The sequence below is a fragment of the Plectropomus leopardus genome, chromosome 16 (assembly GCF_026936395.1).
Source record: "Plectropomus leopardus strain MGB_pleo_1.0 chromosome 16, ASM2693639v1, whole genome shotgun sequence".
Classification (NCBI taxonomy): Eukaryota; Metazoa; Chordata; class Actinopteri; order Perciformes; family Serranidae; genus Plectropomus; species Plectropomus leopardus.
In genome coordinates, this window is record NC_142191.1 from 33,531,824 (window position 1) to 33,547,293 (window position 15,470).

Genomic DNA, 15,470 nt, shown 5'->3' on the forward strand with positions numbered 1-15,470 from the left:
CTGAATAACACTTATTTTGCTCTATGTACGCACCTTCGTACGTGAGAGCTAATGTGTCTTTGGGGAGTGTTACAAACCTGGCTCACTGGTTTGCAACAAAGAGAGAGTCCACACAAAGTTTGCCAGGGAATAAGGAGATGTTTATTTGACTAAACAAAATAAAATAAGGTGCATATCAGTAAATCAGTGTGTGAGGTGGAATGAGGTGTGTGTGTGTGTGTGTGCAAGAAACAAAGAACAAACCAAACTAAACTAAACCATGTCGGCCATGTGGCGCCAGCTGCTCAACCACCAGAGAGAGAGAGCAGAGTGACTCCAGCAGCCCTTTTATAGAGGTAGGCCCCGCCTATAGGTGTGGCCAGCCATTTAGACGGCCCAACTACTCTGGGGCTGCAGCAAAGGAAGAAGCTGAGGAGAGAGGCACAGATTAGTGAGGCCTAATCTGTGAAAAGTTGTATTGGTGTTATTATTGCTATTAACAACTGACTGACCAGTTCCATCACTGTGTTTAAACATTTTATAAGGAGGGTCCATGGTTAAAATTAGTAGCTGAATTTTATGACACAAATCTACTGTGGTTGACTATCTAGACAATCCAGCAGTATCACTAATGCAGTCTTCACAGTGTCCTGTTCAAATGCTCTCATTTTTTTGGAGTGAAAACAGCAGCAGCCTGTCTGCCTGTCTGATTAAACTAACTCATCTGAATCACACAGGCCGCCTTTTATTTCACTGAAAACACAGAGATAAATGTTCATAATACTAAGCAGCTGCTCTGGGCATAATATGAGGACCGAGCTAACACAGATTAGCAAGCAGCGTGCAGGAAAATGTTTATGTGTTGCTAGGCAACAGCTGTCGCGTCCAGCAGTTGCGGAACTATTTGTGTCGGCGGAGCACAGTTTGCTGCTGAAGCCTTTTGCTTCATGCACTGTAGGGTTTTTCTCTCCAACATGTTTGCATCCCAACTCGTCACATGTTGCAGCTTTGATGTGGAAATTTGCATCTACATACAGTATAACATGACGCTGTCCTGCCATGTGTCATGTGGATGTGGCAGGTGTTGTCCGGCCAACCACCGCCTTATAATAAAACCTCAAAAACACTCTCCGGCTGTGTTCTCACTTTACCCCAAAAAGCAGCGTTTTATTTACATGTGAGAGGTGGGTCTTGGCTTTTTGATCTTACACCAAAAACACAGTAAAAGCGGTGGTATTTTAGAAGTTCAGAATAATATCTCATCTGTAGACTCACTGAGTGAGTGTGAATGTAAAAGAACATTAGTCATTTTACTGTTTAATCCCTGGCAGCAATGTCTTTAGTTATGCTGAGACAATAAATGTTCTTTGCAATATCTATTTAGTGTTATACGTCTTTTAACTTTTTCCACAATTTATTGCTACCGAGTTGCAGAAAGTATGCAAGGCTCCACTCACCTGCAAGAACATAACAGTGCAATAAATGTCATATTTAGGTCCCAGTTTGTTTTGTTGGAGACACTCCTGAAGCCATCTCAGATGCAATATACAAGGTAAATGCCATATGATTAGAATAAATAGCCTGGGGCTGTATGCATGTAATGAAAACAATTATGAAATCAAACTGAAAATTTGATAGAAAAAAATGTCTGTTTCTTGTCTCTCTTGCCTGGCTCAGGTCTGGCTGTATTTAATCTATTTAAGAAGTACATTTAGTCTGACTTCAGTGTTGGTCGGGTGCCATGCTTCCCGTCTTTCAACTCATCTGTTTATATATCATATTATATTTATTAGTTACAAGTTGGGGTCACAAAGGGTTAAATTTAACATCTACACAACTGTTTGATGTCATCAGGTCAACTGTGGATGCATTGCTGTGGTGCTCTGATGCGTCTCCTGTGCTCTGTGTGCACCATCTGGTGGTTCAAATCTGAACTGCTGATATCCATAAAGAAGCGCAGTGCAGCATACAGGTCCACACTCATTTAATTTGTACATGGGCACAAGTTAATACAACAGTGACATTTACATCACACACATTAAACTGAAGCAAAAAAGCATTAATAATAATAATAATAATAATAATAATAATAATAATAATAATAATAATTCACATTAAAGAGAAGCATAATTGGAATTAATTTTCTCTATTCCCATAATACTCCACCCACTGTTTCATCAGCACCACATGAAAATACTGACAGACGTGATGCAAACATGAAGCGTTTCATTTCCACCTTCCAAAGCAACCCTGACCATTTCTACACAGAGCAGCTTCATTCACACTGTGGAACTCTTCTCAGTGCTAAATACTCCAACCTACCTGAGCCACCTGATCCACCTTCACTCTCAACTAAACTCTCAGAGACAAGACACAGACTAAAACACCATGAGGACACATGCAGACCAGAAGACACAGGACAGCAGACAACATAGAAAGTGACAGTTTGAGTGCTCAAGACACATCGACAGGAACATAGATATAAGACAGTTCTGACAACATAACACTGCATTGCCTGCTGCAAATGCACACACACACGCACACGCACACACACACACACACACACACACACACACACACACACACACACATTTGGAACACAGAATGATGGCAACAAATGATGAGTAACATCAAATCAAACATTTAGTGCAATTAAATCCAATAAAGCAACATTATGCAACTTTTTGTTAATTGTCTCACTCTCAAATCGTAAAATACCAGCGCTTTGGGTGGGTCATCAGCATCAGCCAAAAATATTGGTATATGACGACCTGGAAATGAGACTCAGCCACTACAAGTTGCATAATTTCACTTTAAGTCAAACCCTGTGCAGACACATTACCAAAAAGACACCATTCACTCTGAGCAGTACTTCATGTCTCACAAATCCTACATTAGGCTGATATCCTGCTAAACTAACAAGAAGCATTGGCTAAAATAATTCAGGGACTCTGACAGTAAGGTGTGAAGTTGCCTCAAAATATGTCAGGGGTGTTTAAAACTAGTATATAAGTCACAACAGCTAAATTCTACAAGTCTAGCTTTCTTTTTCTCATCAAGTACAGGAGGTTCACCTGAAAACATTGACACTGAACACTGAGCGGAGGGCCCTCAGACTGTCAGGCAGAGTTCTCCCTAACAGGAAGAGCAAAGGTTATTTCCACAGTATTTAGTTCTCTCTGCTGCACTCTGTTATACAGGAGTTTGAGGAGTTATCTGCTACTTGCAGACTGCATCAGACCATGTTAGTGTCCATGTTACAGGATCTCTCTTTAACATGCTGAAGAATTTCATTCATCCCCCAGCAGACTCTACTTTGAATACTTCAGGGCCAGCTGCATGGGAAATAAAACACAAAGATGTTTGTTGCAAAAAAAGAAAGAAGCAATAAAAATACATATTCAAATCTGAACTTCATAATGTTGAGTAAGTCTATAATCAATGATTTGTTATAATGTAGAATGGCTGTATATTGTAGTAATAGCTGAATGTTTATTTCACCTTGTGAGCAGTGTCTGCAAACTGCTGGGCTTTGTGCATCAGCTCCACAGTCTTGTCCTCAGCACGAGTCAGTCTGTCTCCACGCTCCCCCAGAGCCACATTCATCCTCTGGACTACATTACCCATGGTGCTCCCTGTGACACACCAAAAAAAAAAAAGAAATTCAACTGAGCAGAGTATTGCAGGTAGGATATCTAGAAAACACTGTATAGAACAAGAGCTCCCTGAATCTAACCTGTGTCCTGATATTTCACAGACACATCTGCATTCATCCTCTGAGACCATCAGTGCCCACAGTGAGCATTGTGACCCTGCCATGGTTCCTGCATCACTGCATATGTCTGCATGTAGGAACCATGGAAATGTCTGCTAAAGGTTTTCACACTCTAGTCCAGAGAAAGATCCGAACAGCCAGTCCACAGTGCTGACAGACTGAGACTGAGCACAGGACCTTGCAGTTTTAACCATCACAGACCAGCCGGGTTGCCTGACAGTTACTGACATCATCTTACATGATCCCAGGGTATCACAGCTGGTTACTGTGAACCAACTTCTGTGTTACTTTAGCTTACAACAAGTGAATTGCTGGTGAAGCTTCAAATACATTTCAGAAGTGTTTGCTATTTACACAAATACAAGAACCGAGACAACACACAGGAGGACTGGATATTGTTGTTATTGTACTCAACTCCCCTGTGGGAGTTAATGCTTATTCTGCTTAAGACTGATTACTACACAGAACACTGAGGTGTTAAGTATACAGAGCTGAGCACTAATTACTGATTAAGAGTAACGAATATTGTTATTGTTCTCAATTTCACTGTGAGAATATGAGTTATGCATATTCTGCTTGTGGTTCTGTTACTGCTGCAGTAAACATGACAAAGAGTTTGTGACATGAGTGGTGAAGTCATGGCATTTAGTCCGCAGAACCACTTCCTGTACATGTTTTCCAAAATAAAACTCTGCTGGAGTTTCCTCCACAGTCCAGGCCTATTCTTGAAGTTCACTAACTTTTAGGTTTCAGTCTTGTTTCGGTTTTATGATACAATGGCAGGTGGCAACTTTACACAACGATTGACATCAGTAACAGCAAATGATTGGAAGGGGGGGGCTCACACAGGGTGGCCAATCAGATTACAAGGGGAGAAGGGGTCCCCCTGTGCTACCATGGAAGTTCTGCCCCTGCTTTTGCCTACATCTAACCATCTGTTACATATTTGCCTAATCCTAACCATCACAACAGTCTGTGCTATTGTGAAAACATAAGGACTGTGCTGCATCATCCCACCACGTGCATTTGTTGACATCATGGTAAGGGCTGAACAGCTGACACAGAAGGATACATCATATGTAGACACAGACAGAGCGGCACCGTGTGACGTGTTGGGATGAGGACATGTTCGTTCTTCCCATCTACTCTTCCTCCATGCCGTCTACCTGAAGTTCTGCTCCGCCCCTGTCCAGCCTGGCAATTTATCCCTGGTCCCCCCTGCCTGTGCTACTTCAGTCATTTTCTTTGCTGTTACAGTTGCCTGCTTCTCCGTGCTGAGGGGATTCCTACAGCAGCTGGAACAACCAGCTGCTGTAGGTACAACCCAAACTAAAAAAAAAGAAGTTGGGAAGCAGTGTGAAACATAAAAAAACATGATGCAGTGATTTACAAATCATTGTTTACCTATATATAATTAATTAAGTACAAAGACAAAATGTTCAAACTGAAAAACTTTTTTTTTTAAAAAAAACACTCCTTCTAAATTTGATACCCACAAGATATTTTTAAAAGTTGGGACAGCAGCATGTTTACCTCAGTATTACATCACCGTTGTTTTTTAACAATACTCAGTAAGTGTTTAAGAACTGAGGACACTGCTTTTGAAAGGGAAGTTTTTTTTTCCATTCTTGCTTGATGCATGGCTTCAGTTGCTTTACAGGCCGGGGTCTCTGTTATCATATTTTGCACCTCAGGTCTGGACTGCAGCAGGTCAGTCTAGTAGCTGCACTCTTTTACTACGATGCCATACTGTTGGAACATGTGCAGAATGTGTCTCATTGTCTTTCTGGAATAAACAAGGACATTCCTGAAAAAGACATTGTCAATGCCAACCTTTTTTTGGTATTGGGGTTGTACTACACTGACTATGAATATCTCATTACACCCTAGTTCAAGAAATGCAAACTATTCCTTTAGGTTATATCAAGTACTAAGGTAACTAATGAACAGGTGATCATAAGTAATGAGTCAGGTCTTAATAACTCAGTAACCTCTTTAGGGGGGGACAAAGAGTAATCTTCCTGTCATCATCATTATCAGTAGTAGCACATGTCACAGGTCAGGTGAGGAAGAGCATGAGGTGCTGCTGAAGTGTAAGTTGGTGCTTGCTGCAGCCTGGCATGTGTCCCACTCATTACACTGCGCCTGTCAACGGGTTCAATGGTGCACCGTGCTCCCTGTCAGTCTCAGAACCCCAGGCTTCCTAAAGACCGGCTATTGTATCAACCACCCCGAAATAAACAAAGTCTCCTCTCATCTGACCGCCACATCACAGAGAGGCCTTTATTCTACGGCAAAGAGGTGCAGCACACTGAGGACAATAGTCCAAAAGACTGAAGGCAAAATGACCCAGAGAGACATAAACCCAGGATGCCATGACCTGAGGAGCCCTAGTGGTATACAGTAAAAAGGTAGTTCTGAGAAAATATAGTGTATTGTCACATAAACTGTGCTGTATAAATAAATATCTACAGATAAAGAAGAACAGTTGAATTGTTGAATCTCAACTGATACGTTGTTTGTGGGCTATCCAAATAAAGTGCTACCAACACTTTTAATGCTGCTGATTAAATTTACCTTTGAACCCCTACTAATGATAATAATGATGCTGATAAATAATAATAATAATAATAATGGAAAAACAGCACATAAACAATTAGGTTTTAGGCTTTCAGGTTTAAACCCCTTAAAAAGAGAAAGGGGGAGATCAAAGGGACAGAGTAGCAGCTATAAATATAATGTAAGAGATTGCAGAAAATCTTAAGACACATCCAAGAAAAGTTTCTGGACTGGATGCTCCAGAAACAAAAGAAACTCCAAAAACTAAAGTGCTAAAATCATATTTTGGTTGTAATGAAGTGTAAAGTGTGGAGTTGCTCCATGGACACAATAAATTGTGACAGATGAACACTGAGAGCAGCACGGCGAATGCTCTGAATTCCCTTTTTAGAAATTTGACATACGGCCATTTTTATTAAGATGTTTGTATTTTAATGTATAAGCTGTTACGGTGGCTGCCGTTGCAGCCACATTTTGTTTTTGCCTTTTTCCCTGTTTTCCCCCTTCTCGTTCTCCCCCTCCTTTTCCCTCACTTGATCTGTGTGTCCTTTGTGCGAGTGTGTGTGTGTGTAAACTGGTGGGCGTTACCCTGGTCGGCGGCACAGATGCACCTGCTTCGAACCAGCTCATCACTGGCTGTATATAAGGCTGGACTCTCCACAGTGTCAGATGACTCTCGAGCTAAATTTTGATCACTAGCGTTTTTTGACCTTGTGTTGTTGTCTTGCTTTGTGCTCACCATGGTCTTCTGTTGTTTGCTCAGTTTTCCTGCGTCTCACTGCCTGCAAACCACGCCACAAACCTCCATGCCAATCATCTGCTGCAGGAACCTCCGGTCCTCCTCACCCAGCTTGTCTTCAGCTCCCGAACACCTGCCAGCTTCCCCCCCTCGATCTACTTTCATTTCCTTACTCCAAAAAAATCTTGTCTTTATTCCACCACCAACTTTCTGTTTTTGCCAGAAACAAACCCTAACATGACCCCAACATATCTGAGAGCTCTGGTATGTTTCTCTACAGTTGTTTTTGGTGCCTACATTCTCCCAATATTTAATTTATTCCTTCTATCTATTCCTTGTTGTTAGACAGAGTTGCCTGTGATAGATAGCATTATGTGACAGCCGTTCAGTGCAAATCCTTTTGTTTTGGAATACTAACTATTATGAGTTGCACGTTGTTGGTTTTTGTGTATGCACACATGATATGCCCACGTTTTATTACAGGTGTGCTGTCCTTGTGTGTAGGCACAGTACAACAATTCAATCTTCATGTAAAGTGTTGTATATATTCTGTGTATGTCCTTGAGTATAGGCACACTGCTATTTATCTACACACGCATGACACACACACACACACACACACCTGTGTTGTACATAATTTATGTGTTTGTGCTCCTTAGAGGATGCCTTTTTATATACTATATATATTATGTATTTCCACTTTGATGTATTGTATATTTCTACCTCATTCGAGGTTGAAGGGCCTCAGCTGCTTTGAGTCACGTGATTATTCATGTATATTTAAGATGGTGACTCACAAGTCTGAGGAAGAGCATCCTGGCTCAAAACGTCACTTGTGTTTGCAGAATAAAAATCCTTTAATGGGAGCTTCCTGGTGTGCAGATCTCTTATCTTTTTACATTTGTTCATCTTGGATCCAGCACCCACTATGGGATGTGCATGTCTTACTTTGAACTTCTCTCCACACAATCAGGCTCTCATACATTGTCTATGGAGCAGCTCCAGACTTTATACTCCACAACATCCCAAGTTCTGAGAGAGCCAGAACCTGGAAATAATGAATTAGAATCCTTAATGTAGTTAGTGTTCCCCTTTAAGAGGATTCATCCTGGTGAGGAGTTACTGTGTAAACCACAGTCCTTATCATCACAATCATAAACTTCACTAGTTTCCTTCATCGACTCAGTATTGCACAAGCTATATCACTTCTTTCAAGTTGGAGGACTTCTGGGAGACAGAGCAAATCACTGCAACAAAGGCTGAGCTATAATAGTTTTCACAGGCTGGGTGGTACTGTCCATAACCAAATCATTTGATATGAACAGTAAATGCATGACTTAAGTGTAAATGGTAAATGGACTATACTTGTATAGCGCTTTTCTAGTCTTATTGACCACTCAAAGCGCTTTAACACTACATGTCACATTCACCCATTCACAAACTGGTGGCCGAGGCTACCGTACAAGGTGCCACCTGCTACTCAGTAATCATTCAAACACACTCACACTCCGATGACGCAGCATCAGGAGCAATTTGGGGTTCAGTATTTTATCTATCATCATGGCCTTACCTCGAGCAGCTGAGCGACTTTGGTTTGCAACCATAAGTTTCTTCATGCGATTCAAGAAGGCTTTGCAGCGGTAGATTACCAGATTCATGGTGCAGGCGTCTAAAAGAATAAAAGCACACACCAACTCATGTCATTCACATATGAACTAAATGGTCTCCAGAGTATCGCAGACCTTAGTAATGAGGAGACTCTACCGCCTGTGAGTTTGGATTGACAGTTGATGAACTCTGTCTGTTTGGGAGGAACGTAGCTCTTGCGTCGGGCCTGCATGGTTCTGGATGCAGAGCCTGGTGATGAGTCGCTGGAACCAGGTTGGACCTGAGCATGCTGCCTTGCTCTCCCCTGGTGGCCCACCTTTCCCAGACTCCCTGCTTTCCCTTCCCAGTAGGTCTGGCAGGCGTGGTACAGGATCTGGACAAAGATACACTTGTCTGCTGATGAGCTGGCGACCCACTGGTCCACAGCATTGTCGAAGACCAGGTCGAACTCTGGGCTGTCCTAGAGGAGCGGGATACAGGCAGGAGAACTGAGCTGGCAAGCTATTCAACATATAGAACTTATGATAAGAGGTGTGTTGATGGAGCACAACAGAGAACATGTCTGATTGCTGCTGACCTTATTGGGGTTGATGCCATTGACCTGTCGCAGCTGCTCCACTGTCCACTGGGACCTCCTGGTGAAGGAGGAGGCACCACCGAACCGCTTCACCTTTGTGATGAGGAGCTGATGTGGCCTTGTGTTGGTCACTGGGTAAAAAGATCGTTAGTATCAGAAATGTGTTCGATCCCATTAGGAGGAGGTTGGTGTGGTGGAGAAAGATGTAGTGGTGCAGTAATGAGGCTGTGTGTGTGTGTGTGTGTGTGTGTGTGTGTGTGTGTGTGTGTGTGTGTGTGTGTGTGTGCATGAGTGCAACTTGACCAGAGAATTTTTAAACTGAACTAACAGCTGTGGCTCAGAGGTGAGTGGTCGTCCTCTAATTGGAAAGTCAACAGTTTGATCCCTGGCTCCTCATGTCCTCGTGTAGAAGTATCCTTGAGCAAGATACTGAACCCCAATTTGCTCCCGATGCTGCGTCATCGGAGTGTGCACGTGTATGAATGATTAAATACCTATTAGGAGGCACCTTGTACGCTAGCCTCTGCCACTACTGTGTGAATGTGTGTGTGACTGGGTAAATGCGACATGTCCTGTGGAAGCGTTTTGAGTATCGAAAAGACTACAAAAGCGCTATACAAGTACAGCCTACTATACTGTATGATCACACGCAGCTTTTAGCAGTGGAGCTAACCACTAACCCTGATCTGTGAGATCCTGACACTAAATATATGGAAAATCTCTTCCATCAAGTGTGAAAGAAGTTTGGTTTGAGGCAAAGTGAGGGCTCATCACAACAAAACACTCCTACCTATGGTTAATAGACTGCACTTGTATAGCGCTTTTCTAGTCTTCTGACCCCTCAAAGCACTTTCACACCACGTCTCATTCACCCATGCACACACACACACACACACACACACACACACACACACACACACACACACACACACACACACACACACACACTGGCGGCTGAGGCTACCAGCCAGCCGCTTCTCAGTAACCACTCACGCACTCACACTCCAAAAGGTGTAACAAGGTAGTAAAGGCAAAGATAATATCAATGACCACAAATTTATCATAAATCAATGCGAGTTTGTACCAACATCACCAAACTGTGGATATTTTCAAATATGCCATTGAAGCCATGTCCCAAAAATGTTTCTGCAGTGGACTAATTTTTTGTTTTTTAATGTTACTTAGTATTTTATTCAATATTGTAGGTGTTACTACGACATGTGTTTTTGGATTTTGATGGATAAGATGGTTGTCAGTGTAATAACAGAAGTATATTTAGTGTAGCTCCTTATATTCTGTGGCCTCTGACAGCTCTGCTGCTGCCTCTCTGCCAGCCCTGTCCTCTTCCAAACAATGGCTGCTGTGATGCTGTTCAACAATGCATCTGTTCGGAGCCACAACAAATCGTGTTTAGGCTTAGTTTGCAGAAGTAATGCTGGAAAAACTGGTCAATGCGAGTGCAGATTAGAATCCACGGACTGGCTGTTTAATGTGAAACAGGTCAGGAGTGTGAGCTGCACTTTCTGCCATCTGCTGCTAACTAACCCCATGATCCGAGCTTGAAAGGTAAAATGGCTCAATGTAATGCTCAGTGAGTACAACCAGAGGCCCTCTGTGGCACATCATACCCTCTGTGTCCTGCTGTGCCATGTCTGTATGTCTTCTCTTATTATAAAAAGTAAAGACAAAATGCCTACAGGTCATAGTTATTTTGAAAAGAAATGTCTATACAAGTGTTTGCTGATCTAGCGTAGGGCAACAGTATTGGTCAGTGCCTTCAAAAACAAACAAATTATTATTTACATTATCGTCCCTGAATCTATGACACACCAAGATAATGTGGTTGGGGGCCCATTTACTCTTTCATGTATACTCGTCAGCCAGACCTGAACTGGCCCAGGCATTCTGCACATGCTCCATAGTCCCTGCACCAGGTGCTGAACTGCATAACTTCGTAGAAGGAAAGCCGGGAAAAACAAAAGAAGAAGGGGGGGAAAAAATAAAAAAGACAAATGTTTAAAGTACGGTGTAAAGTACATTTTTGAAATACTTAAATACTTAATGCTTCTCATTGTTTTAAAATTTCGTCTAAAAACAAAGGTGACCAAGCTTTTGCTGTGGCAGCTCCAAAACTGGAACAATTTAGCACTTCATATGAGATCAGCCCAGACTCTGGAGAATTTTAAGTCATTGCTCAAACTTGTTCTCGTTGGCCTTTGACTTATTTTGAGCCGTTCGTCCCTCATATTTGTATTTGATCAATTGTATTGGTATGTTTCTTTTTACTCGTCCATTTTATACTGCATTTTATGTATTTTTATTGGCTATTTATTTTGTCTAGTATTTTTGTACAGCACTTTGGTCAACCTTGCTTGTTTTTAAATGTGCTATATAAATAAATTTGACCTTGACCTTGACCTAAGTACCAAATGTACAGTGCTGAAAAGTTATCCATGTTTTCACTGTTTCATATGCAACCTGCTGGCTGTTTGCTAACTTGTTTGGTATGTGACGTAACAGGTCAACAGGAAAAAGGTCCAGTAGCAACCAGCTGAAAGGGGACATATTTCCACCTGCCATGTTGGAGTGAGACAATACTTCCATCAATAAATTGAGACTGTGCATGCTGAGCTAATTTTCACTAAAGAAAGAAAATTTAAAAGTCAGATGAACCTGAGACACAGATGAATGTGGCATAGTCTCCTTTGGCTCCAGTAGGCAGGAAGGACATCCTCTTCCTCTTCCTTCTCCGCACCTCCACTGCCACCAACATCCGCTCATCCCGAGGGATGAACACCTCTTTGTTGATAGCAGACTGAATGTTCATTGTGGTCCTCAGACCTGCAAGTGATGGATGGACACGACTCTACTGGGTAGGACACAGGACAGACTGTGCAGATGGACAAAAAGACTACAGGAGCCTCAGCATCAAAAATTGGATCACATGTTTCCTGCCAACTAGTGTGTGACATGAAAACAAGTGATGAGAGAAAGCAGCAGAGCTGACCTCACAATGCCAGCCCTCACAGTACCACACAGGAGACACACAGTGCTCACTCAGGAGCAAACCGTCACTGCACTTTAAGCCAGATCAGAAAAAAAGCTCTGATGATTCTTACATCTGCTACACTGACTTTGAGTTTGATTCTCAACTTTACTAAACAAATATTTTCTGCTAGTATCTTCATGCGTTTGAGACCTCAGCAAAGTAAAACATATGAGATCAATAAAAAGTAGGGCTGTCAATCAATTAAAATATTTAACTGCGATTAATTGCATGATTGTTCAAAGTTGACTCATAATTAATCGCAAATTAATCGTGCATTTATTATCTGTTCTAAGTGTACCTTAAAATTGTTATTTTTCAGGTTTTTAGTACTCTTATCAATGTGGGAGTGGACAAATATGCTTGCTTTATGCAAATGTATGTATATTATTATTGGAGCAATCCAAAACAATGACAATTACTCCCCAGGATATTCTCCAGAATAACCTCAAAGGTACTGCATGCTCAAAAAATATGCTGAGAGAGAAACGTCTGCATATTTCTGTAGAGAAACTGCTTTATTATTATTTATTAATGTGTTTACTTTGACAGCTCTAATAAAAACACTTCAAACATTGCATTAACTGTATTCTCCATGACTATTTATTTTTTAAGTCATTTCTCAAGCATAATCTACAGGTATTGTCTGCCTGTAGCTTCTGTCTCTGGAGGCAGGGTTTCCATTACAGATTTGCACAAAACTAAAGTGATATTTTCAAAATGTTGATAAAACACAATAATGAGATGACTGTGTTTCCACTGAGATGTTCTGCGACTTCTCCTCTGGTAATAACATCCCAGTAACCATGGCGATGGACGTTTAAAACATTAGCAGCTTAATTTCTATTTCAGCCACCATACTTGCAGTCATTATTTCCAATCCAAGGTCACATAGGCACGTTATGGAGCGATAATGGAAAGGCAAGCTCCTCATACGAGGGAGCGGCCACATATGAGGGATTTCTGGAGGTGATAGTCTACGATTTTATAAAGGAATTGTGGACTCAAAACTACTTCTGCATACTACTACTCCTGCTGACAAGCACATAGCCATAGCATCATCTGATCTAGAAAAGCCAAAAAAGGGTTTCCATTGCAGTTTTGCAAAACATGGCTTTTTAAAATCTCATGTAATACCACCTAATGTGAGTGTAAAAACGTTTTTTTGCGATAAAATGGGTGTTTTTTTTTTAGTTGATGTGGTTCCATTAGGTGTATTTTATATTTGAAATTTCAATTTGCACCTTCTGAGGGTTAATGGAAACCTGCCTGGTCAACTCAATATCTCTGTCATCCTGGGATGCTCCTTTTACTGTGTTCTGTCATTTCAAATATATATATTTTTTAAATCAATTAATCTGAAAATATAACCAATAGATGAATCAAACATCAGCATTTGTTCAGCATTAATAAAATTTAAATGAAGAATTATCTCTGAGAAAGCATTCTGCTATTTCCAGTGTGTATGCTGGGACTTCAGAGGCTGCTGGAAATGTTTTGGTGTGTCAGGAATCAGTGGAAGGAGTTAAGGGTCAATCAGATGTTTGTGTCAGTAGAAGCAGCATGACCATCCTTATAAAACTGTTCTAAAAATCTTCTGTTTCTCCTAAAGCTCCAGTCTGCTTCAGCTGATCATTATTGGATTTTTATTTTCCATAACACTTGCAGCTGCTGCTGTTAGGTGGAGCTTAATGAGAGAGGAATGTTTTACAGGCTATTAGAAGCAGTAAAATCCATGTGAAAAAGCTGTGAGCATAGTTTCTCCTACCTGTCCGTGTCCGTGTCCTCCGACTCCTGCAGTGGCCTCGCTACGTTCAATCAGCGGCCTGTTCACTTGGCAAGATATTTCCCAAGAGAGCGTGTTGGTCGCCGCGCGCACTGAACGGCGCGCCTTGCTGAGAAGGCGCACACAGACGGCAGTCCATCCCATTTCAAGACACGGGCACGCACGTGGTTACAGGCTGGAGGCCAAATAACACTCCCCGGTGTTGTGCCGAGTCGCGCATGAGGCTCGCGGGGGCGCGCAGCGAAAAGCAAAAACTCCCATCATTGTAATTGTTTGGATCTGCAGCACACAGCACCCCGTGTGAGTCTGAACCTGTGTTTTTCTCTTTTCCTCTGTGCCAAAAACACCAGCCCACTCACACACTCACTCTACAACAGCTCACAATCACTGTGGCTCTCAAACTGGGGTAAGGGGACCCCTGAAAGGCCCTGAAAGGACTTCCAAGGTGTCCCACAGAAAAAAGAGGGGAATAGTTAATTTTAATTACTTAATTTACTAGCCAGTGTGAGTGAGTTAAATATTGTGATCAGGTTTCACTTCCTCTACAGTTCTGTCCTCAGCTGGAGAACTCAAATCCAACAGCCAAATCTGTTCAGATGGAGCTCCCTGATGCAAAATCTTATCAAATGGTGGCCCATGATCTCATGTATATGAATTCAGCTATTCTCATCCATCCATCCATACATCCATTTTCTTGTCTGGGCTGGGTTGCAGGGTTACGCTTGTATCCACACTCTCATTCTATCGGCCACAACCCAAAAGCCTCTTCTCCATGACAGTCCAGCACAATTCCCACATCACTGTGGATGCTACACCAAACCACCTCTCCATTTTACACTCTGTTCTACCCTCAACTCCTGAACAAGACCCCAAGATACTTAAACTCCTTTACTTGGTGTAGCAGCTCCCTCCAACCCCAGAGGGAGCTGTCCACTGTTTTCCGGCAGAGAACCATGGCTTCAGACTTGGAGGTGCTGACTCTCATCCAGACCGCTTTTTCCTCCTTGATAGTGCTTTTTGCAGATATTGCATTGGCTTTATCATAAATATATTCTTGGAAAATAAAATACAACATAAACTGTGTTTAATATAATGGTGTCAGGCACACAGGACAGAACAGGTCTGCAGTGAGACAGGCTGGTAGGCAGCTATGCTAAGCTAGTTTATTGTAAGATGGTTTACTAGCATCATGACCAGACCACAAATAGAAGAACATCTGATAATCTACAGTTCTGGCATTTGCAGCCACTTTGGTTCTGCTGTGAATCATGAGGCTGATGACGAGGGAGTGGTGGATAAAAAACAGAACAACACAGAACACATCTGTATAACAATATTCAATACTCGTGATAGTGCAGCCAAGTGGCCACATGAAATAACTTTTTTTTTATATATATAATT

The 15,470-nt window shown here is 41.8% G+C and overlaps 1 protein-coding gene across 1 annotated transcript; it reads right to left on the bottom strand.

Moving 5' to 3' along the window:
- Positions 1-1,946: 1,946 nt before the first annotated feature.
- Positions 1,947-14,209, bottom strand: stxbp6l (syntaxin binding protein 6 (amisyn), like). Its single transcript, XM_042503723.2, has 7 exons — positions 14,052-14,209; positions 11,911-12,078; positions 9,238-9,368; positions 8,817-9,120; positions 8,623-8,721; positions 3,481-3,614; positions 1,947-3,314 (listed from the first exon to the last, which is right to left on the bottom strand). The coding sequence occupies exons 2-7, from the start codon at positions 12,062-12,064 to the stop codon at positions 3,291-3,293; spliced, it is 846 nt and encodes a 281-aa protein (XP_042359657.1). The 5' UTR covers positions 12,065-12,078; positions 14,052-14,209; the 3' UTR covers positions 1,947-3,290.
- Between the last annotated feature and the right edge of the window lie 1,261 nt (positions 14,210-15,470).

Excerpts from the sequence above, each read along its gene's own strand:
- stxbp6l (XM_042503723.2), bottom strand. The coding sequence starts at position 12,064 with ATGAACATTCAGTCTGCTATCAACAAAGAGGTGTTCATCCCTCGGGAT. Across the intron at positions 9,121-9,237 it reads ATGGCATCAACCCCAATAAG|GACAGCCCAGAGTTCGACCT; the intron begins GTCAGCAGCAAT and ends CCGCTCCTCTAG. Across the intron at positions 8,722-8,816 it reads TCAATCCAAACTCACAGGCG|ACGCCTGCACCATGAATCTG; the intron begins GTAGAGTCTCCT and ends TTATTCTTTTAG.